Genomic DNA, 22,055 nt, shown 5'->3' on the forward strand with positions numbered 1-22,055 from the left:
ATTTTGAGATAAACGTAGACTCACTTGCAGTTGTGAGAAATAATAGCCCTGCATTTTAAGATGATCATCTTACTCTCATTTTTTTTTTTTTTTTTTTTTTTTGAGACAGTCTGGCTCTGTCACCCAGGGTGGAGTGCAGTGGCGCAGTCTCGGCTCACTGCAACCTCCACCTCCCAGGTTCACGCCATTCTCCTGCCTCAGCCTCCCGAGTAGCTGGTTCTACAGGTGCCTGCCACCACGCCTGGCTAATTTTTTGTATTTTTAGTAGAGACAGGGTTTCACCGTGTTAGCCAGGATGGTCTCGATCTCCTGACCTCGTGATCCACCGCCTCGGCCTCCCAAAGTGCAGGGATTACAGGCGTGAGCCACCGAGCCCGGCCCTTACTCTCATTTTTATTGACATTTTATTTATTTAGTATTTGAGACAGGGTCCGCTCTGTCCCCCTGGGCTCGAGTGCAGAGGTGTGATCACCACTTACGACAGCCTCAAATCTCCTGGGCTGTAATCCTCCTGCCTCGGCTTCGCAAAGTGCTGGGGTTACAGGCCTGAGCCACCGCGACCAGCCTCATTTTTATTTTGAGATCATTGTTTCTCCCAGGATGTTTTTCCTTACCAGATTTGGACAGTGGCCACCTGATGTCTGCCCGCAGAGGGCTTCCTGCGGAGAGATGACGCTGGAAGCCCATGGAGGGTTGGCCACCTCCTCCAACACAGAGCTCCACCCTGGCTGTGCATCCCAGCCACCTGGTGACAGGGCTCCGCCCAACCTCCTAAACCAGAATCCCGGGCAGCGGTCAGAGCTAAAGCGCCCCAGGTGATTCCAACATGTGCAATTATCGAGAACCCCTGTGATAGGTACAGACCTTCGATTGCAGTTTGGCAGCATAAAGATATATATCGTTTTATGCTCATTAATGATTTAAAATGAGATGGATAAAAAGGTAAAATAAAACTACTGAGATGAAATTGGCATGAACATCCGGTATCAAAGCAGCAATATCGAATGGGCTCCCTCCCTCCTGGGGGCCCTCGGGTAGTGGCAGGACCTCCTGCGCCCCTTGCCCTACCCATCATGCCAGGCTACCCAAAGGCTCAGACGGAGGGTGGGCCAGGCCCGAGCCCCACCTGGCCCATTCCCAGGCACACGACCCGACTCGCTGAGGCTTCAACCTCAACAAAGCGCTCCCGAAATCAGAATCAGTGCACACGTGTGTGTGGCCGGCCCGGGCCTGGCTCTGCCTGTCAGAAATCTCCGTACTATAAAAAACTGGACATGCCAGACGTGGACCTACACGTACCATGTAACCCCCACTGCTCGCAAGCACAGACACGGACTATGTGGAAAACAGTGTAAGCCTATGATTCTTCCCGAATCCGCCGACCTCATGGGAATTCCCTGTAGCGAGGAATCATGTGAAATGCCCTCACAAGCCTGAGCAAGTACAAAAATAAGACAGAACACTGAACTCAGGCCTCCCCCTTAAAGGACCTTCTTGCACTAACGTCTTACAAATTAGGGAAATGAAAAGTCCTCTTTGTAGGACTTACCGAAAGATCTCGTCTTTACGCATAAGTGTGGTGCATTCCTGCTGCTGCCGGGATCCTGGGCTTTGAGAATGGAGCCGGAGACACCCTAGCTATCCCGTGCCTCCCCTAGCACTGCAGACCCGCTGCTTAAAATGCCTCCCTCCTTCCAGAGCCGTCGGCCTGTCTCCAGGCAGAGCAGCAGCTGGGGACTCCTGATCAGGTGACCTGGGCACACCTGCTGGAGAAGGCCCAGGTGAGCTTCACCTCCACCACCTGCGGAGGCTGAGCCCAGGGCAGGGAACCAGGCACAGGCTGCAGTCCGGCTGGCCAGGCCTGATTGTGGCGAGGCTTTTTCGGTGAATGTGTAACATGTGACTGGTAATGATGCTACTGGCAGAGCTAGGGAGAGAACATCAGGGCATGCAAGCAAGAGAACCGGGGAGGCCTCAGTGCCTGGCAGGGCGTGAGGCCGGGTGTCTATCCTGGCATTCGCTGATGATATCACACCCTAAACGGGCTGTGATGTGAATTTCGGCCTCCCCTCACCACCCCGGCTTCCACCCCATCCCACTCCCTGTGGCCACCAGGCCCTGGGAAAATCCCAAAGTCGAGGATCAGACCTGGAGTACTTGGGGACTGGAGCTGGGGATTCCGGAACCTCATACTGCCTAACTACAGCCTCAGGGCCTGGGGGGTGGAGCAGGGTGGGGTCTGTGGCATCAGGAAGCCAGACGGTTAGGGCTGTGCTGAGTCACGTTCTGGGTAAGTGGTGGCTGGGACTCTCAGCTTCAAGGGTCAAGTAGGGTCACATGGAGGAATACGGGATTTTGGGTTCTGCATATACAGTAAAAATTGGAAGGGTTTTTGCCCTCCTTACTCTTTGTCAGAGAGGATTTCAAGCTGTAAAAGTCTTCCTCATGGCTGCATAATCATCCCCGTTCTGTTTACTGTCAAATCCCTATGCCACAACAGTCCTTGTGTGGACGAATGACATGTTCAGGTTCCCAGGCGAGGGTTCGTGCCATACCCCACTTTTTGCCATCAGCATCTGATTCTCAGCCAGCCAGCGGCACTTCGGGAGAACGAGAGGCTGCATGGAGACATGGGGAGGGCCTGCCCAGGTGGGGGAGCAGAGCGGGGCATGCAGACAGCTGGGGAGGGCAGCAGGGAGACGGTGCCTTGGAACTGTCCCGTCCAGATGTACTCAGACTCCTGACGGCTGGCCTGCCTGAGACTCCACCCCACCATCAGCAACGCCCCAGCCCCTCTCAGCTTTCCTCCCTCCCCAGGAGGGTTGACAAGGTGCACAGAGACGGGAAAGAAGTATTGCTCTCCCCAGTGGGCTGGTGCGGACGGGTGACGCCCACCCTCTCCACTTCTCCTGCAGGAGCGGCAGATGATGACCTTCCCTCACCTTCCTAACGTCAACGAGGACCCTCAGCTCACCGGGGTCCTCAAGTACTTCATTCAAGCTGGTACTCAGCCGGCCCCCTGCCCCCGCCCTGCCCTCTCCCCACCCCACCCTCCTCCTGCCTCCCCCTGCCCCAACCCTGCCCTCCCCCTTTCCCTGCTCTCCCCTGCCTGCCCTTCCCCTCCCCCTTCCCTCCCCCTGCTCCTGCCCCGCCCTCCCCCTTCCCCCACCCTCCCCCCGCCCTCTCCCTGCCCTCCCCCTTCCCTTTCCCTGCCTCCGCCCTCCCCCTGCCCCCCTGCCCCTGCCCTGCCTTCTCCCTGCCCTCCCCCTGCCCCCGCCCTCCCCCCGCCCCCGCCCTCCCCCCGCCCTCTCCCCGCCCTCCCAGCCCTCCCCCTTCCCTTTCCCTGCCTCCGCCCTCCCCCTGCCCCCCTGCCCCTGCCCTGCCTTCTCCCCACCCTCCCCCCGCCCCTGCCCTCCCCCCGCCCCCGCCCTCCCCCGCCCCCCCCGCCCTCCCCCCACCCCCCCCGCCCCCACCCTCCCCCGTCCCCACCCTCCTCCCGCCCCCTCCCCGCCCTCCCCCCGCCCCCCGCCCTCCCCCCGCCCCCCGCCCTCCCCCGCCCCCCCCGCCCTCCCCGCCCTCCCCGCCCTCCCCCCGTCCCCGCCCTCCCCGTCTCTGCCCTCCCCCCGTCCCCGCCCTGCCTTCTCCCCACTCCGCCCTCCCCCTGCCCCCGCCCTCCCCTGCCCCCGCCCTCCCCCTGCCCCCACCTTGCCTTCTCCCCACTCCGCCCTCCCCCTGCCCCCCGTCCCCGCCCTTCTCATGCTTCTTGCCCCACAGGCATGTTTCTTTTCTTTCTTGTTTTTTAAATATTTTTCATTTTGGTAAAATATACATAAAGTTCATTTTAACCATTTTAAGAGTACAGCTCAGTGGCATTAAGTACATTCATATTGTGTAACCATCACCACCATCCATCTGCGGTACCTTTTCATCTTCCCAGGCGGAAACTCTGTACCCATGAAACTTGAGCTGCCCCTCCCCCTCCAGTCCTGGGAGCCACTGTCCCACCTTCTGTCTCTGTGCGTTTGAGGATGGGGGGACCTCAGGTAAGGACCTTTTCATCCTTCTCTCACTGGCTCATGCCCTCAGCAGAATGTCCTCAAGGTGCATCCATGTAGCTTGTGTGAGAATTTCCTTCCTCTTGAAGGCTGAAAAACATTCCTTTGGATGTACACAGCACGTTTTATTCATCTATTATCCTGGCATCGTTCTTGTTACCTTTTTGTTTAGCGGTTTCTGAGGAGGGCATCAGCCATTGAGTTGTCTTCCTGACCTAAATGAGTGCTGAACAGGTTGGAACACAGCACCCAGGACCGCAGGAGCCCCTGGCTTCCCCTCCCCGACTGTGCAACCCCAGGACGGCCGCGAGGGCCCCATGCACCCCCAGGACGGCCTTGAGGGCCCCGTGCACCCCAGGACGGCCGCGAGGGCCCCGTGCACCCCCAGGACAGCCGCGAGGGCTCCGTGCACCCCCAGGACGGCCGCGAGGGCTCCGTGCGAGATGGCCGTGGGATGTGGGGATGTGGGGATGTGGGGGGTGACATGTCTGCACTCCTTGTCACTACACAGAAACAGAGCTTCAAACACCAGAACCTCTCCTGTGGCCAGTATTCAGCGGGTCTCCTAAGGCCCAGAACTAATGGTGTCTTCCTCCAGAATGCTCATGAAGAAGGTGGAACTTTTAAAAAGTTAGGAACTCCCCCTCCCCTTCCCCGCACACACAAGGCAGAAAGAAAAGTATGTCTAAGTACCATTATGATTGAAAATCCCAATTGGAAAAATCCCTTCAGTACCATCCCACTGTAGAGAAAATGTCACTTCCAACACATCAGACATGTTAACTTCTTACGGTCAAATTCTGAAAGTGTCTGATTTATTTTTAAAATAAATCATATCTTGATTCTTTTCAGGTTCATGTGACGCTGGTCAGGCTGCCTCAAATGCTATCACGATTCAAGGTTTGGGGTGAGCTTCCATGAATCAGTGTCCTCGTCCAGCATTAGAGAATTGTGACTCCTCCATCTAGGGATCTACAGAGCCACACAGTCTGCAGGACAAGCAGGGACACTGCCCAGGTCTCCCCGGGCCACTTACTCCAGGGCTGGTCTGAGAAAGCTGAGGGCAGGGCGTTCGTCCTCTGGCTGAAATCCAGGGTGCAGTGCTGGTTTGCTTCCTGGGCTCCAACCCTGGGAGAAAAGGGAAAGCTGGTTTCTAGATTCTGTGTAATAATTCTTCACAAACAGATGTAAGTAGAGCTGGCCAGAAAACGAAAGGGGGCTGAACGAACAAGCCCACCGGGGGTGGCCCAAACATAAGTGCATCCCTGGATCTCTCCTGGTGTTTGGAGCCCTGACCCACTGGACTACAGAAAGCCCAGACTGGGGAGTGACCCCGAGGGCTCCCTCAGGAGGCCCCTGCAGGAGCCCTGGGAAACCCATGCCGGGCCTCACGCAGTCAAGAGCTGTCCCCAGCTCTGTGGCTGCCCTGCCTGGGAGGCCGCTGCTGGAGGGTCCTCCTCCTGCTTCCAGCTCTCCAGCTGGGAAGCACCATCACCTACGTCCTTCAGACAGATCACCCCCCGCCCCCATATGAAAGCCCACGGGCCATCGTGGTGGCAGGGGTGCTGACCCAGGGGCCGGCTGGCCCCGCCTCGTCCTGCACTGCCAGCCTCCTTCTTGGGACATCTTCCTGGAGATCCCCCTCAAGTCCCTTTCCAGAACATGTCCTTAGTCCAACGCACAGGTGCATAAATGTCTGAACTCCAGTGATGAGGCCGCAACCTTTCCCACAGGATCCCTGGGCCCCATGCAGAAAAGGGTTTGGATGCACACGAGTCTCCACATCCAGAACATTCTGCAATGGCCAAAGAGTGCAGGAACACGGAACATGCTAAGGCAGGAGCCAGTCATTCAGGACACACAGATGACATCCGGTGCAGGGGAGCGGGGCGGGGAGGAGGGACGCCAACCTGATACCCCTGACGTCCAGCCCCAAATCTTATAAGGTCTGCGCGAGGGCGCAGAAACAGATCGAAACGTACCTGGAGTAGGTGAGGCTCGTTAAGAGTCGCCTCCTGAGTGTCTCTCCTGAAGCTTGCTTGCTGCCATTTTCCCACCACCCCATCCCACTGGTCTGGGAGCGGGAGGACTCCAGTGTGGCCTTGGCCGGCTCCCCACAGCGCTAGGCCCTCAGCTGGTGTTCGTTCTGTTAATGCCCTTGCCTGCTGTCTCCCAGCTCCTCGTGCTCCCCAAGGGCAGGGTCCTCCTGCGCCCGCTGCTGTCCCCATACATCATGGGCCACAGTGCACAGGAGGCCCGAGAGGCCACCTGCCATCCTCCTCAGCTGTAGATCTTCCCTCCTGTGCAAATGAGAAAGATAAGCCTACCTGCTCACGAAAACCGCCATTTGCTGGGTGTCTTAGACTGACTCTGGTCTTCTTAGAATTTCAGATAAACACGCTTCCTTCACAAATGCCGACGGTAAAGCGACGGTCACTCCACACAGCAAATGCAAGGTTGCCGTTAACGGGGTGCCCATCACCACCAGGACAAAGCTGCAGCATTTGGTAAACTTTCCTGTGGGCTCACAGAATGTCCTAGGTCCCCCCCAAGGGCTGTGAGGGGACAGTCATGTGAGGTGCCCACATCACAGACGTGGCAGGATGGGGCGTTCACACCGGCTCCTCTGCCACCACAGCCCGGGGACAACATGGCACCGCTGCTGGAGGGACAGGCCTGCTCCTGACTCGCTGTGTGGTCTTGGGCAAGTCACTTCACTCCTCCGACCTCACCTGGAAAACAAGGAGGGCTGAACTAGGTGTTCTCCAAGGTCCCTTCCAGCTCTAACATTTTGTGCCATTTTAGATTTTTCTAAGAGCCTGTCTCTGAGAGGGGTTGAACAGCATCTTGCAAACATCGCTGCCTCTTCCTCTCCAGTCTGCCAACCCTGGGGCCCCTGACAGCTTCCCAGCAGCCCTCTCCCCTCCCTGGTGGCCACAGCCTCTCAGACAGGACAGGCAGATGGGGATTGGCCACTCTCCCTTTGGAAAGCCCCCTCAGTGACCTCCCTCGGCCTCTGGTCCTGGCCACACTGCCCTTCTTTTGGTTGTTCAGCAGCTGTCTCTGCTTCCCCAAGACTTACCACCCAGAAGGGCTTAGCTTGAGCATCACCCCTGGGAAGAGGCCGTCTCTAGCCTGCAGTCTGAGTTAGGCCCTGGTGCCCCCTGCAGCCACGGCTGCACTCGCCCAGACCAGCCTGGAAAGCGTAGAGGGAGGGCCTGGCTCTGGGTGGTCCCCACAGACCCACAGGGCCAAGGGAGTCACACCCTCAATGTGTGCGATGAAGGTGAACGCAGGAGCCAGAGGCCACCTCCCTCCTGTCTGGGTCTCTCCCTGTCTGGGGGATTCCTGAGGGAAGGACATTCCTCAGATCCTTCTCACTGGGGAGGTTCACCTCACCCTCCTTAGCCTCGAACCCCTCCTGAGCCCACCGTCTCCTCCCCAGGACCGCCTGATTTTGGGATCCAGCAGCACCTACCTGTACGTGGGGTTTCCTTCAGAGCGGGGCAGTGAGGACCTGAGCAGGTTCGATTACGACTTCTGCCAGCTGGAGAGGGCAGCCGGGGAGGGAGTGAGCGCAGACAAACTCGGTGAGCCCCCTCCTGACTGCTGGCCTTTCCCGTGTGCCGATCTGAGAGCAGTGATTTCACACTCTCTCTGCTTTCCTTAAGAAAATCATCGTTTGTTTTGTCAAAGTCTGATGTTTACAAAATTGAATTATGATTTCCATATAGAGTGAGTACACGTTAAACATTCAACTCGTTAAATGTTCCCTGACGAATGAGGGTAAAGATGGTTCAAAGGGGTAGAGAAGAGAGTGGGGTACACAGCAAATGAGGGAAGAATGCTGAACTAGAGAAGCCAGTTAGTGGCCTCCGGCCGCCCCCAGGGGCCTGCTGGGCCTGCAGAAGCAGTGGCCCAACTCAAGAGGGGCCGGCAGGGGCCTGCTCTGGGCTAGCAATGAGCAGCCCAGAAGAACACGCAGCCCGAGGCTTCTGAGACAGAATCTCCCCTTCTCCCCTTAACGCAACCCCCAGCAGTATCCCACGCTGGCCGCCCGCCTCTGCCTGTCTCTGCTGGGGCTTTCGCACGCCTTCCCCCCTGCTCCCCGGCCCCGATTCACCGCGCTCCGGTGGCTCCCCCAGAATCCAGGTGAGGCTGGAGCCCGCTGAGATCTCAGTGATGTGCGGCCTTCCTGGAGGGGCCCCACGCTTTGCTCAATACCCGGACTCTGCCTGAACTCGCAGTAATGAAACCGCTGGTGGAAAGTGGGCAGATCCACCTGTGTGTATGCAAAAGAGTTCCTCCTTGTTCCCTACACCACAGTGTTTCTCTCAGAATTTCAGCAAAATAAATCGATTTGAAATTCACCTCCTTGCTCTTCTTCTGCTGAAGTTCTCAACTTTTAAAAACGAACCAGGCTGGGCGCGGTGGCTCACGCCTGTAATCCCAGCCCTTTGGAAGGTGAGGTGGGCAGATCACGAGGTCAGGAGATCGAGACCATCCTGGCTAACACAGTGAAACCCCGTCTCTACTAAAAATACAAAAAATTAGCCGAATGTGATGGCACACACCTGTAGTCCCAGCTACTCGGGAGGCTGAGGCAGGAGAATTGCCTGAGCCTGGGAGGAGCAGGTTGCAGTGAGCTGAGATCGTGCCACAGCACTCCAGCCTGGGTGACAGAGCGAGACTCCATTTCAAAACAAAACGAAACAAAACAACGAACCAGCAAGACTCTGTCATACCAGGCCCGGAAAAGCCATCTGTTCATTGACTTGCCCTCAGAGGTTGACTGTGCCGCTGCCCTTGTGGCCCTGGTGGTGCCATGAAGCTGAACCAGCCCCAGACCCTGGCTCGGACCCTAGGGAAGACTTGGGTCCCCAACAAGGCAGCAGCTGTGTGAGCGGTTTGGAGTCAGACCTCAGGGCCAAGGGCACTGTGTGCACCCACAGGCCAGGGGTCCCTAAGAGTTGAGATTTCCTGATTAGAGGCAGTACCAGCCTGGGTTTGCGAGGGATATTGATCCTCCCATAATCTCCACGAGCCCCTCCTTCAAGCCACCCCAAGTATAAGAGAAGCACAGGTCGCTTGCTGTGGCAGCAGCAGCTTGAGGATACCTCCAGGCCTTCTGTCTAGCCAGCCATGTCTCACCTTGCCCCACCCACCTCCAGTCTGGAGCCACCTTGGGTCAAGGACCCTGAGACCAAGAATGGGAACTTGGGGCAGAGGACCTCCTGCCTGCGGCCAGGATTCATGGGTCGAGATAAGCAGCCACGTAAGGAGAAGCCAGGCAGTGCCATTTTCCTTTTTTTTTTTTTTTTAAATTACATGCTTGTAATTTTAAAATGTAGATATTTGATGAACAGCTGAACGAATGAATGAACAAATAAGCATACACATTTATTCACGGTGGCTGGGCGTGGTGTCTCATGCCTGTAATCCTAGCACTTTGGGAGGCCAAGGCAGGAGGATCGCTTGAACCTGGGAGTTCAAGACCAGCCTGGGAAACAAAGTGAGACCTCATCTCTATAAAATATTTTAAAAATTAGCCAGGCATGGTGGCTTGCACCTGTAGTTCCAGCTACTCAGCAGGCTGAGATGGGAGGATTGCTTGAGTCTGGGAGGTGGAGGCTGCAATGAGCAGAGATCATGCCACTGAACGCTAGCCTGGACGACAGAGCGAGACAGCTGTCTAAAAAACAAAAAAAAGAAAAAAAAAAAGGGCCTGGCATGGTGGCTCATGCCTGTACGCCTGTAATTCCAGCACTTTGTGAGGCTGAGGTGGGCAGATCACCTGAGGTCAGGAGTTCGAGACCAGCCTGGCCAACATGGTGAAACCCTATCTCTACTAAAAATTGAAAAATTAGCCAGGTGTGGTAGTGCGCACCTATAATCCCAGCTACTCGAGAGGCTGAGGCAGGAGAATCGCTTCAACTTGGGAGGCGGAGGTTGCAGTGAGCCGAGATGGTGCCACTGCACTCCAGCCTGGGCAACAAGAGTGAAACTCTATTTCAAAAAAAAAAAAAAAATTATTCATGGCGGAACAAGTGACTGACTTTCGCCTCCACTATGATTGTTGCCAGGTGCTGTGGACGGTGGAGACGGCAAGGCAGACCCCAGTGTCCTGGCTGCGTTCCAGGACTACATCAAACTGATGCCGCTGGTTGCAGAAGCAAATCAAATGAATAAAGAGCTGAAGAAGGTAATTTAGCTAGAGCCAGGAGCTGGTATGCCAGGTGCAGATAGGACCTCAAGGCCTTGTGGGGCAGGGGTGCCTTCCCAAGGACTCTCAGGGAACTAGCGACAGAAGCCAGACTGCCCAGCCCAGTCCCGAGTACCATTCCTTTCACCAGCAGCCTACCAGGGCCACCGGGATCCCAGACCAACTCTTGCTGGCCATGAGCAGGCCCTGCCAGATGGTCCTGGGGCCTCTCCGGGTCTAGGCACCCTGATGGCTGCTGTGCCACGGAGGCCACCTGGGCTGGGGACAGCTCCCTGGAGACATGAGCTCCCATCAGCCAGAACCTTGTAAGAGATTTAATCAATTTGGTAGGGACTCCAAGTGTTAGTTCCAGGATAGAATGGAGAAAATCTGGTGCTCTGTCTTTCCTCTTAGTGGGAAATCCAAGGGGCAAGAGTGGGACATCTTAGAGAAAGTCTTATTCATTCATCATTTAGGAAGCCGGAAGGTGGGAGAACGAAAAAGAAATTGCAAAGGTGGTATGAGCTGTGAATGTAGGATTTTCTTTCTTTCTTTTTTTGACAGGGTCTCAATCTGCCGCCCAGGCTGGAGTGCAGTGGTGCAATCATGGTTTACTGCAACCTCCACTTCCTGGGTTCAAGTGATCCTCCCACCTCTGCTCCCCAAGTAGCTGGGACTACAGGCGTGCACTTCCATGCCCGGCTAATTTTTGTATTTTTAGTAGAGATGGGGTTTTGCTATGTTGCCCAGGCTGGTCTTGAACTCCTGGGCTCAAGCGATCCACTCACCTCAGCCTCCCAAAGTGCTGGGATTACAGGCATGAGGGACTGTGCCCGGCCAAATGTACGATTACTCAGTGAGAAGTGTTTCTTTTACCAGGGACTTAACATGGAATTGAAGGTGAAAAATTTGGCATCGTCAGATTCCAGGGGCTATGACCTACAGAAGGAGGTCTTGGTGAAGGTGACCCACCACGGGTCTCACGAGGTGAGGCCCCACAGGGACAGGACTCAGGAGGTGAGGATCCACAGGGATGGGACTCAGGAGGTGAGGATCTCGGGGACGGGACTCAGGAGGTGAGGATCCACGGGGACGGGACCCAGGAGGTGAGACTCCACGGGGACGGGACCCAGGAGGTGAGGATCCACGGGGACGGGACCCAGGAGGTGAGACTCCACGGGGACGGGACCCAGGAGGTGAGGATCCACGGGGACGGGACTCAGGAGGTGAGGATCCACGGGGACGGGACCCAGGAGGTGCAGCCGCACAGGGACGGGACCCAGGAGGTGAGGATCCACGGGGACGGGACCCAGGAAGTGAGACTCCACGGGGACGGGACCCAGGAAGTGAGGCCCCACGGGGACGGGACCCAGGAGGTGAGAGTCCACGGGGACGGGACCCAGGAGGTGAGGATCCACGGGGACGGGACTCAGGAGGTGAGGATCTCGGGGATAGGACCCAGGAGGTGAGACTCCACGGTGATGGGACTCAGGAGGTGAAGCCGCACAGGGACGGGACTCAGGCGGTGAGGATCCACGGGGACGGGACCCAGGCGGTGAGGATCCACGGGGACGGGACCCAGGAGGTGAGGATCCACGGGGACGGGACCCAGGAGGTGAGGATCCACGGGGACGGGACCCAGGAGGTGAGGATCCACGGGGACGGGACCCAGGAGGTGAGGATCCACGGGGACGGGACCCAGGAGGTGAGGATCCACGGGGACGGGACCCAGGAGGTGAGGATCCACGGGGACGGGACCCAGGAGGTGAGGATCCACGGGGACGGGACCCAGGAGGTGAGGATCCACGGGGACGGGACCCAGGAGGTGAGGATCCACGGGGACCGGACCCAGGAGGTGAGGATCCACGGGGACGGGACCCAGGAGGTGAGGATCCACGGGGACGGGACCCAGGAGGTGAGGATCCACGGGGATGGGACTCAGGAGGTGAGGATCCACAGGGACACAGGTTACCTTTACCAGCTGCAGCCTCCGGAGACCCAGTCAAGGGCTAAACGTATTCCAAGTATGAGCTGGAGCTCTGGGTAACAGGGGGATCCACTCTCCAGTTCCCTGTCCTGGGTCCTCCCTCCCAGCACCAGCCATTCCCTGTCCTGGACCCTCCCTCAGAGCACCAGCTACTGGGAGCGTTCCTAACCTAGCCTGCACTGAGCATCTGTTCATGCTGAGTACGACTCAAAGGCTTTTGTACCAGAAGGGAGCCTGGGAGTTTATACAATTGGTGGTGGTGTCTGCCCATGTACGTATGTGCGTGTGTGTGTGCAAGTGTGTGTGTGTACATGTGCCTGTGAGAGCACTGACTGCCTTTCTGCAGCAATGAGAAAAGCCATCCTCCTAGGGACTCCAGAAAAGGCTGTTTCACCAACTCCACTGGCTGGACCTTACTATCAGGAAGCTCCATTTTAGAAACTTAAGACCCTGTTTCCTCTCCCTCTGCCTCCAAAGGAGGAAACAGAAACGCAGGCCCATCTTGCAGCACCCCTTGTGCACATCAGGCCCCTGGAGCAGCCCTCAGGCTTCCGGCTCCGGCACACTCATCCGTTGCCTTGCGAGGCTGCGCCTCCGGCCCCCACCCCGGGCTGCTCCCTCCCTGCTCAGCAACTGAAGCTTCTCTGAGTTTCACTTTTCTGCTCATCTGCTCATCGCCCGAAAATTGCCAAAATGTTCTGGGCCAAGACCGATTTTTGTAAAGCTTTTAAAAATTGTGAAATAAGACTATAAGCATGTGTGTGCGTGCCATGTGGTCAGCACCTGTGCACCCACCACCTCGTCCACGGGGTTTCGCCCTCCAGGTGCTGGGGCTGCCAAGATCCTGCCCCAGGGAGGAAACCGAGCAAGGATCCTCCTGGAGCCCAGCTCCTCAGAGACCGACCCCTTTCCTGCAGTTCTGTGTGATGCAGAGAGGGTCTCCCATGAAACCCTCACCCTGGGAAGTCAGCCTGGACTTCTCCGCCATGTTCCATGAGGTCTTGGAGGGGACCCCTCAGTGTGTTTGTACTTTGCATTTTTTTTCCAGCAAAGGCCACTGGGGCAAAGTGGCTCTGGTGCCCCAATATTCCACGTGCCTCTTTCGGGCCAGGCTTTCCCTTAGAATTTGGCTTGGCAGTTTCCTGTCTTGTCAGACCTTGTTTTAAGAAAATTTGTAATTCTAAAAAACCATTTTCCGTGCTATTCTATTTTGTATTATAGTCTAAGGTAGTTCGAAAAATAGCCTTTTAAACTGTTGCTAGCAGAAGGGTTACTGAGTGCACACGAAGGCACTCATGAGCGCCTGCCTGTCATTACCAGAAACAGAACAGGAGACGGTGTTCTCACACTTATCATTGGGAGAATTGTATGGGAGGGCTGAGGGCCTGGATTCATGCTGAAATGTAATTTTCCTTCAGCCCAGCATCCTGTCATTGGGACAGGTAGCTGTCTGATAGGACTGCTTCTGCGTAAACACACCAGGTTCTCTTTTAAGGGGGCCGTACAGTTTTTTTTTTTTTTCTATTTTTTTTTCTCATGAAGATATGAATCTTACCAATCTGTCATCCTCAAGACTGTCCATTTTTACATTAAAACAAGTAAGATTAGGCCCAGCACGGCAGTTCGCATCTGTAATCCCAGGATTTGGGGAGGCCGAAGTGGGTGGATGGCTTGAGCTCAGGAGTTCGAGACCAGCTTGGGCAACATGGTGAAACCCCGTCTCCACAAAAAATACAAAATTAGCTGAGTATGGTGGTGAGCACCTGTAGTCCCCACTACTGGGGAGGCTGAGGTAGGAGAATCACCTGAGCCTGAGGAGGTCGAGGCTACAGTGCGCTGTGATCACGCCACTATACTCCAGCCTGGACGACAGAACAAGACCCTGTCTCAAAAAAACAAGTAAGCTTAGTGCCAGTGACCTGTCTTCAGATGAAGCCCTGCTTTCCTCAGGAGGCTTCTGGAAGGCTGCAGTCTGAGGGTCTCTGGTGACATGTATAGATGGAGGCTTCTGGAAGGCTGTAGTCTGGGGGTCTCTTGTGACACGGTGTGTAGATGGAGGCTTCTGGAAGGCTGTGGTCTGGGGGTCTCCTGTGATACGGTGTGTAGATGGAGGCTTCTGGAAGGCTGTGGTCTGGGGGTCTCGTGACACGGTGTGTAGATGGAGGCTTCTGGAAGGCTGTGGTCTGGGGGTCTCTTGTGACACGGTGTGTAGATGGAGGCTTCTGGAAGGCTGTGGTCTGGGGGTCTCTTGTGACATGGTGTGTAGAAGAAGGCTTCTGGAAGGCTGTGGTCTGGGGGGTCTCTTGTGACATGGTGTGTAGATGTGAGCAGTGCATGTGAGACAGGCACTTCTGAAGACTAGAAGACCAGCAGAGACAGCTGTGGGTCCCAGCTAGAAACACAAATGGTACTTTGCAGCTGATCTTGTACATGTTTACCTATCCTCCCTGCTGACCATGTGGACGGTGACTACTGCTGCAGCTCTCAGGGAGGACGCAGTGTTGTGCAGCTGTTGGGAGTCACGCATCATAGACAAGCTCACGAGCAAACCAGGGCTGTGTGAGGGTTGGGGATGGTTTTTTGACCTGGAAATGCTGCCAGCTTGTGGTTACTTTTCAGCAGTATTCACCCAACAGCTGTTGGCTCTGGTGAGCAGCACATCCTGCCAGGGAACTCTGAGCCAGGCCTGCAGAGCCCACCTGGGAGCAGGCGGGAGTCAGCATGGGCTCGCAGCCTATCCCGGAGCTTCGCCGACCTGTTTCCTCCTCAGGCCAAGGATGACATGCAATTTTAACTGACACCAGGCCTGTGGTCTGATATCCAGAGGTAATGAGGCAGTGAATTCATTTATTATTTAGATTCCCATGATCTTAGTTCCCTAAAGTCTTTAAGAAAAACCAGAATAAGCCGGTGCAGTGGCACATGCCTGCAGTCCAGCTACTCAGAGGCTGAAGCAGGAGGCCCACCTGAGCCCAGGAGTTCAAGGCTGCAGTGAGCTAAGATTGGGCCACTGTACTCCAGCCTGGGTGACAGAGCAAGATCACATGTCTTAAAAAGAAAAGAAAAACACAAACAGAAAAACCACAATGACTAGAACTCCTGTTGTTCCCTACTGCCCCATATATATATATTTATTATTTATTTTTGAGATGGAGTCTTGCTCTGTCACCCAGGCTGGAGTGCAGTGGCACGATCTTTGTCCCCTGCAAGCTCCATCTCCTGGGTTAAAGCGTTCTCCTGCCTCAGCCTCCCAAGTAGCTGGGACTACAGGTGCCTGCCACCACACCCGGCTAATTTTTTGTATTTTTGGTAGAGACGGGGTTTCACTGTGTTAGCCAGGATGGTCTCGATCTCCTGACCTCGTGATCCGCCCGCCTTGGCCTCCCAAAGTGCTGGGATTACAGGCGTGAGCCACCACGCCCAGCCCCCCATATTCTTATTTAATGGTGGTGCCACCCCTAGGAGAGCACTCTGGTTCTTCACTTTGAGGCCAACAGAAAAAGATGCCATCTGTTTTCAGAGTCCTGAGAATGTCCTTTTTATGAAGAGACATCATACATAGAATGACTTATCTGTTGATTTTTGCTTTTGCTTTTCAAGTTGCCCAGAAAAGGAGTTGTTAGTTTTACCTGATATTTATGGTCTAAAAACGACCTACCTGGAATCCCTCATCCTGTGGCTTCAGGTGTGTCCCCTCTCCAGGGCCAGTGTTGACAGAGGCCCTGTTCTCACCCAGTGAGGAGGAAGACAGCGGCAGGCTGTTTTCCTGTATCTGCTGCGCACTGGTGAACCCCTGAACAAGGACGGACGCCTGCTTGGGTCTCTGCAGAATGGAGCTCAGAATGCCTGTCATGCTGGGCTGGGAAGGCTGTGGGGAGTGTCTCCTGTGCGTGTGGATGTGTGCCCGTGTGCACTCCAATCATGGCGGGGGAGCCACTTCTCAGCTCTTCTCCAGACTAACTACCCCTGCATCATCTTCCATGGGTGCTGTTAATGAATGACCAGGCTCATTAAATGACACAAACTTACTACCTTATTGTTCTACACATGAGAAGTCCAAATTGGGTCTTACTGGGCTAAAAGCACGGTGTCGACAGGGCGGTACTGCTTTCTGGGCCTGAGGAAGAGAATCTGTTTCCCGGCCCTTTCCAGCTTTTAGGGGCCACCTCCCTCCATCTTCAAAGCCGCCACGTAGCCTCTCTCTGACCCCTCTCTCGGCCACATTGAAGACCCTTGTGCTTTCATTGGGGCCACCTGGATACTCCAGGCTAATGTCTGTATTTTAAGGTCAGCTGATGACAAACCTTAATTTCCGTTTGCCATGCAAAGTAATATATTCACAAGTTCTGGGGATTAGGACATAGGCATCTTTGAGGACCATTGTGCACACCATAAGCCCCAAACCTTCATTTCTCCTGAGAGGGTCTATTTTCTAACCCCTTCATCATCTCCTCTAAGTCATTTCCTAGGCTCAAGCAATGGTGAAGTAACAGGTCCAGGAATGAATACGGTATTCTTGATGTCAGCAAAGCTAGGTTTGGAGAGAGTGGGATGTGGTCATGAGTACCACAAACCCAGTCAATGGAGGGAACGTACTGGGAAAAATCAGAGTGATGAATTGTGAGAGCAGCAGATGAATCAAATACTGGTGACCTACCTCTGTGTTTCCAGGTGTGGATATGGTCAAAAGCCAAGTTCATCAATAGGAAATTCCTAATGCAGGAACTTTAGCAGTGCTTTCTAGATGGAGATAACGGCTTTGTGGCTCAAGAAGATGACCCTTTCTGGGATCCTGTCGAGGTCGTCTGCTTGGGCTCAGCTCACATCTGGCTCCAGTCGCTGGCCTACTGCATGAAACTGGAGGAGCAAGTGGAGTTTCTGAACTGTGACGGGCTGGAGGAGGCGGTGCTGCATATCTGCATAGCACCCTGCTCCCCCACAGGACAGTGAGTGTCTCCTTCTCCCCCCTGCCTACTTCTGGGTCAGTCACACACAGAAAATCCAGAGCAGGCCTGAGTTCTCCTGATGGGGTGGTCAACTTGGTACCCGGAACAGGTCATTCATAAGACAAAAGAGCTCATTCATTCACCATTTGGCCTCAACAAATTTGATTTTTGCTATCCCCTGGGGGACCTGAGGAATGAGGAGGACATCTAGCAGAGGCATATAGTGGAAGGAGCCTTGGACAAAACCGAAAGAGCTGGGTGGGTTCCAAACAATGGACCCTCAGGAGAGAAGCCAAGTGGCTTGCAGGGCCACCTCACCCACACTCCCCTCCTGGCCTTGTGGGCCTGGCATCTGCTGCGTGGGACGCTTTCCCATGCTGAAGGCCCAACCTGCTTCGAGAGCCAGAAGTAGAAGCTGATTTTCCAGCTCAGCCCTTTTCTCAAGGTAGGGACTGTGAAGCCTGACCTCATTCTGTGCTGTCACTTGACCTTTCTGTGGGCACAGGCTTTGTTTTGAGCTATCAGCTCTGTCCTAAACATTGCCTCGTTACCCTCAACTGTCCTCTCTGGATACTCATCTGTCACAGGCAGTTTTTACAAAAGCAAAAGTCTTTTAGCAATCCTAAGCCAAGAGGCTGGCGGGGGGCTGGTCTGGGTGCCAGGCCCTCACAGGCACTCAGTGCAACCTTTCCATCTTTCTGAAGAAGAAATCAGCTCAAGAAGAGAGAACCTCAAGGTTCCATGACCAAGAAACCAAGCTGCCCAACAACTCACTGCCTTTACTCTGATCACTTGGCAACCTCGAGCTTCTGGGCTGCGCAGCAAGTTGTATTTCCTGTTGCAAATTAATGAATTTAATTTGAAAGGTTTCAGACTTTGTGAGCCTGGTTGAGAGGACAGCAGTCCCTTGTTGGAAAGCTGTCTGAGTCAGTTTCTGAGCTTGTAGGCCTGGGGTTCTCTCTAGACTATAAAGCAACAAAGGAAAAGGAAAATGACAACCTGAGAGGCTGCATCTCGGCAGCCGCTGGCTTTCCCACTCTGTCCCACTGGGGACCTACCTAAATCTTCAATGCAAGTTTAGCATCTACATCCGTGTGCATCTATCGCATGAGGCTGTTTATCTTCCTTTTTCCTCCAGGCAGGGAGATCCTTGAGAAGGCCTGATCTTACTTTGATGTGCCAGGGTAACGGGTTCTTGTTCAGTGTCTCTCGAATGCACAAATGAACTCTACTGATCCTGTCTTCAGTGAAATTAGCTCTCTCTTAAGGATTCTATTTAACCCCCTTAACATCACAATCTTAACTTCCTTGGACCCAGCCTAACCGAGGTCAACGTTCACCTCTTCTGTTTGTAGAACGCATGGTGAGGAGGATGTGGTTATCGACCCTTTGGAGCTGGTGGGCAAGAGGATGATTTTCAGATTCACATTGTCCGGTGCCTTGGCGTCAACTGGATGAAGGAAGATGCAAAGCGGGGCATTCAGATAGGGTACCAGCCTGCACCGCGGAACAGAGCCACACGCGCCACCTGCCGTGTGGACCCTGCGGGGGGCAGGCCAGTCTTTCTTCAAGTTTTAAAAATCAGCTTATCACAAAGTTTTCTTAAGTTTCTCTGTTTAACTTTAAGATGACTATTTTCCCTCATAGTTTCTCTAACTTTGAGACGACTATTTCCCAACTATTTAATAGAGGGGCCACATGTCCCTCCCGGTCTCTGGCCTGTGGTCAGTGTGTACTGAACTCTTTACAGAACTGAAGCAGAAATTCTAATTATCAGAAAGAATATCCAGTAAAACCGTGTTATCTAAGCAAAACAGTTTTTAGGTTTTAGTTGGAAACAAAAGGACTGTATTATGATATGGCAGAAGCACCAGATATGCTTAAACAAATTAGGCCAAAAGGATATTGAAAGATAAGGCAGGCCAGGTGCGGTGGCTCACGCCTGTAATCCCAGCACTTTGGGAGGCCGAGGCTGGCAGATCACTTGAGGTCAGGAGTTTGAGACCAGCCTGCCAACATGGTGAAACCCCAGCTCTACTAAAAGTAGAAAAATTAGCCAGGCGTAGTGGCATACGCCTGTAATCCCAGCTACTCGGGAGGCTAAGGCAGGAGAATTGCTTGAACCCCAAAGGAGAGGTTGCAAAGGGAGTGAGCTGAGATCACTCCAGCCTGGGCGACAGAGCGAGACTCTGTCTCAAAATAAATAAATAAATAAATAAAGACAAGGCAATAAAGGGAGACTTTGAAGAACGAAAACCAAATTACCGCCTCCCATGGAAAATTAACCATTTTTGATTATCTAAGTAGAAGGGATTTATTGAAATCCGTTTTGTTTTTTGTTTTTGAGAAAGAGTCTCGCTCTGTCGCCCAGGCTGGAGTGCAGTGGAATGGAGCCATCTCAGCTTACTGCAACCCCCGCCTCCTGGGCTCAGACTCCTGAGTAGCTGGAACTACAGGCGTGCACCATCACACCCACCTAATTTTTGTATTTTTTACAGAGATGGTGTTTTGCCATGTTGCCCAGGCTGGTGTCGAATTCCTGGGCTCAAGCAATCTGCCTGCCTCAGCCTCCCAAAATACTGAGATTACAGGCATGAGCCATTGCGCCCAGCCTGGGCTTTTTAAAAAAATTATTATCTATATAGTGATGATATCCATGTTGAATAAGATGTTGGAGGTGATAAACATAAGAATCAATCATAGGTCATCTTTTATCTGACACATGGGCTGTAAATATTTGGCTCATCTGTCCCTTTTCTCTACAAATGTGTCCCTACTCCTGTGTACCCTCAGGGGCTTAAACTCTGCTCACCATACACACACTCCCATCCCATTTGATTTTCCCATGGTAGCAAACATTGCCAGTCTCAAAGGATATGCAGATGATACAACAAAAGACGAAATTGACATGTTTTCTCATAGGCAGCATCAAACCAGATACCAGAACTTTATCTGAAGCTGCTCAAGCTAGAGCAGAAGACAGAACTGCTCAGGAACATTAACACAGCCCTGAGAGAAGAGAACGTGCTTTTCAAAGCATCACTCGCGAAAATTGCTTCTGGTCAAGGTGAGAGACTGCTCCAGTCTTGGCTGTTTAGCTTATCCCTAGACTCTTACATTTGGGATGTGTATTTGTCTTTTAAGAAACAAACTTTTAAGTGAGTTAATTCATATCTTGTTTCATAAACAAAAAATGCTGGACATTTCTTCTGCCCTGTGAGATTTCCCCTTTCCTTTGGATGGATCCAAACTGGTGCCTGATAAATGCTGATGTAGTAGAATGCCACCAAAATAAATAAATATAGAAATGCCCAGAGAAAGAGATACATAAATCAATGTTACCTTTTTCCACTTCAGCCCAGAAGCCTTCCAACACTCTGAAGATCAGTGGGATGACTGCGCAACTGCCATCCGCCAGGGAGATGAGCCAAATGTGCACAGAGCAAGCCGGCTCTGACCGAGAGCTTGCCAAGGCTCTGAAGGTGTTCTACCAAAGCATGAACATGGCAAGAGGGCAGCTTTTCAGACTCAGATGGTATAAACCTCCTGTAAGTAACTGGAATCCTGGGAGCATACAGAATTTCTTTCCATCCAATTTAGACATTTGATGTAACTGTATTTCCTGAGCTTGGAGACGTATATGCTGAAGCGGAAGAGCAAGGCGAGGAGGCCTTGCTTGACCTGCTCTGTGAGCGCGAATCTACTGCCCTCTCAGGCCGCCATCTGTCTCTGCTCTGACCTTTTTATTTTAGTGCACATCCGGCTGGCTCCACGTAACCATGGTCACTGCACAATTGATATCCATTCACTTTACAATACAATATACAGACTACCCTGTTTGGTTTATCATTATAAAACCAAATGTAATTCATCATATTAAGAGACTATAAGATAAAATAATTTGATACTTCAACAGATGCAGAAAAAGATGTGACCAAATTAAACATCCTATGACAATAAAAATTCTTGGCAAACTAAGAATAAGATGGACATTCCTTAATCTGATAAAGGCAATCTTAAGACAAACACACAGTGGACAAAATGCTTAGTGATGAATGACTGAAAGCTTTTCCTTTCAGATCAGGAGGTCAGGGATGCCAGCTTTCTTGATCTCTGTCCCTTAGGTTCTAGCCAGTGCAGTAAGGCAAGAAATACAAAGCATGATTGGAAGGGAAAGAAAAGTAATTACAATAATAGCATACACTTATGTAACACTTACCAAGTGCTCTACATTTACTGACTCAATTCTCACAGCAACCCTATGAGGCAGGTACTATTACTCTCCTTATTTTACAGTTCATGGAACGTGTCTAAAGACACATCACTCATCTGTGGCAGGGCTGAGGTCCAGAGCCTGCCGGTGCTGTTCCCCAGTCTATACTCTCCCACCACACTGTGCTGCCTTTAGTATTATCCCAGATGACCTGCTTGTATAGACAGAAAATCCCCAAGAATTTATAAATGAATTACAAAGTTGCTGGATACAAAAATCAAGATTTAAAAATTAACTGTATTTGAATATAACAGCAGCAAGCAGAAAATTATTTTTAAAATAAAAGACACCATTGATAATTGCATCAAATATATGGAATACTTAGGCCTATAGCTGACATAAGATATGTAAGAGTTGTATGGAGAAAATTTTAAAACTTATTTGAGAGATGTTTAAAAGGATATAGATAGAGAAATTGCCATCTCTCTGTGGTTTGGGAGATTTGTTATTGTAGATCTGTCAACTCTTCCCCAAGAGTCAGTGTAATTGTAATTCCAATCAAATGTAATAGAACCTAACAAGATAATTCTACAATTTGTATGGAACTGCAAAAGCAAAAACTAGCCAAGATGAGACCAGACCCAAGAACAAG

At 52.9% G+C, this 22,055-nt stretch overlaps 1 protein-coding gene across 1 annotated transcript in view; it reads left to right on the plus strand.

Annotated features, from left to right (window-relative positions):
- Nucleotides 1–22,055, plus strand: part of LOC112129364 (kinesin-like protein KIF28P) — a 71,329-nt gene that overhangs the window by 45,847 nt on the left and 3,427 nt on the right. Inside the window, 12 exon segments of the mRNA XM_054542740.1 lie at nt 1,699–1,781; nt 2,850–3,003; nt 4,908–4,962; nt 6,439–6,562; nt 7,501–7,645; nt 10,139–10,257; nt 11,137–11,244; nt 16,916–17,190; nt 18,546–18,598; nt 18,601–18,761; nt 20,113–20,257; nt 20,548–20,738. Of these exon segments, the coding sequence (XP_054398715.1) occupies nt 1,699–1,781; nt 2,850–3,003; nt 4,908–4,962; nt 6,439–6,562; nt 7,501–7,645; nt 10,139–10,257; nt 11,137–11,244; nt 16,916–17,190; nt 18,546–18,598; nt 18,601–18,761; nt 20,113–20,257; nt 20,548–20,738 (1,613 nt within the window).

The sequence above is a fragment of the Pongo abelii genome, chromosome 1 (assembly GCF_028885655.2).
Source record: "Pongo abelii isolate AG06213 chromosome 1, NHGRI_mPonAbe1-v2.0_pri, whole genome shotgun sequence".
Taxonomy (NCBI): domain Eukaryota; kingdom Metazoa; phylum Chordata; class Mammalia; order Primates; family Hominidae; genus Pongo; species Pongo abelii.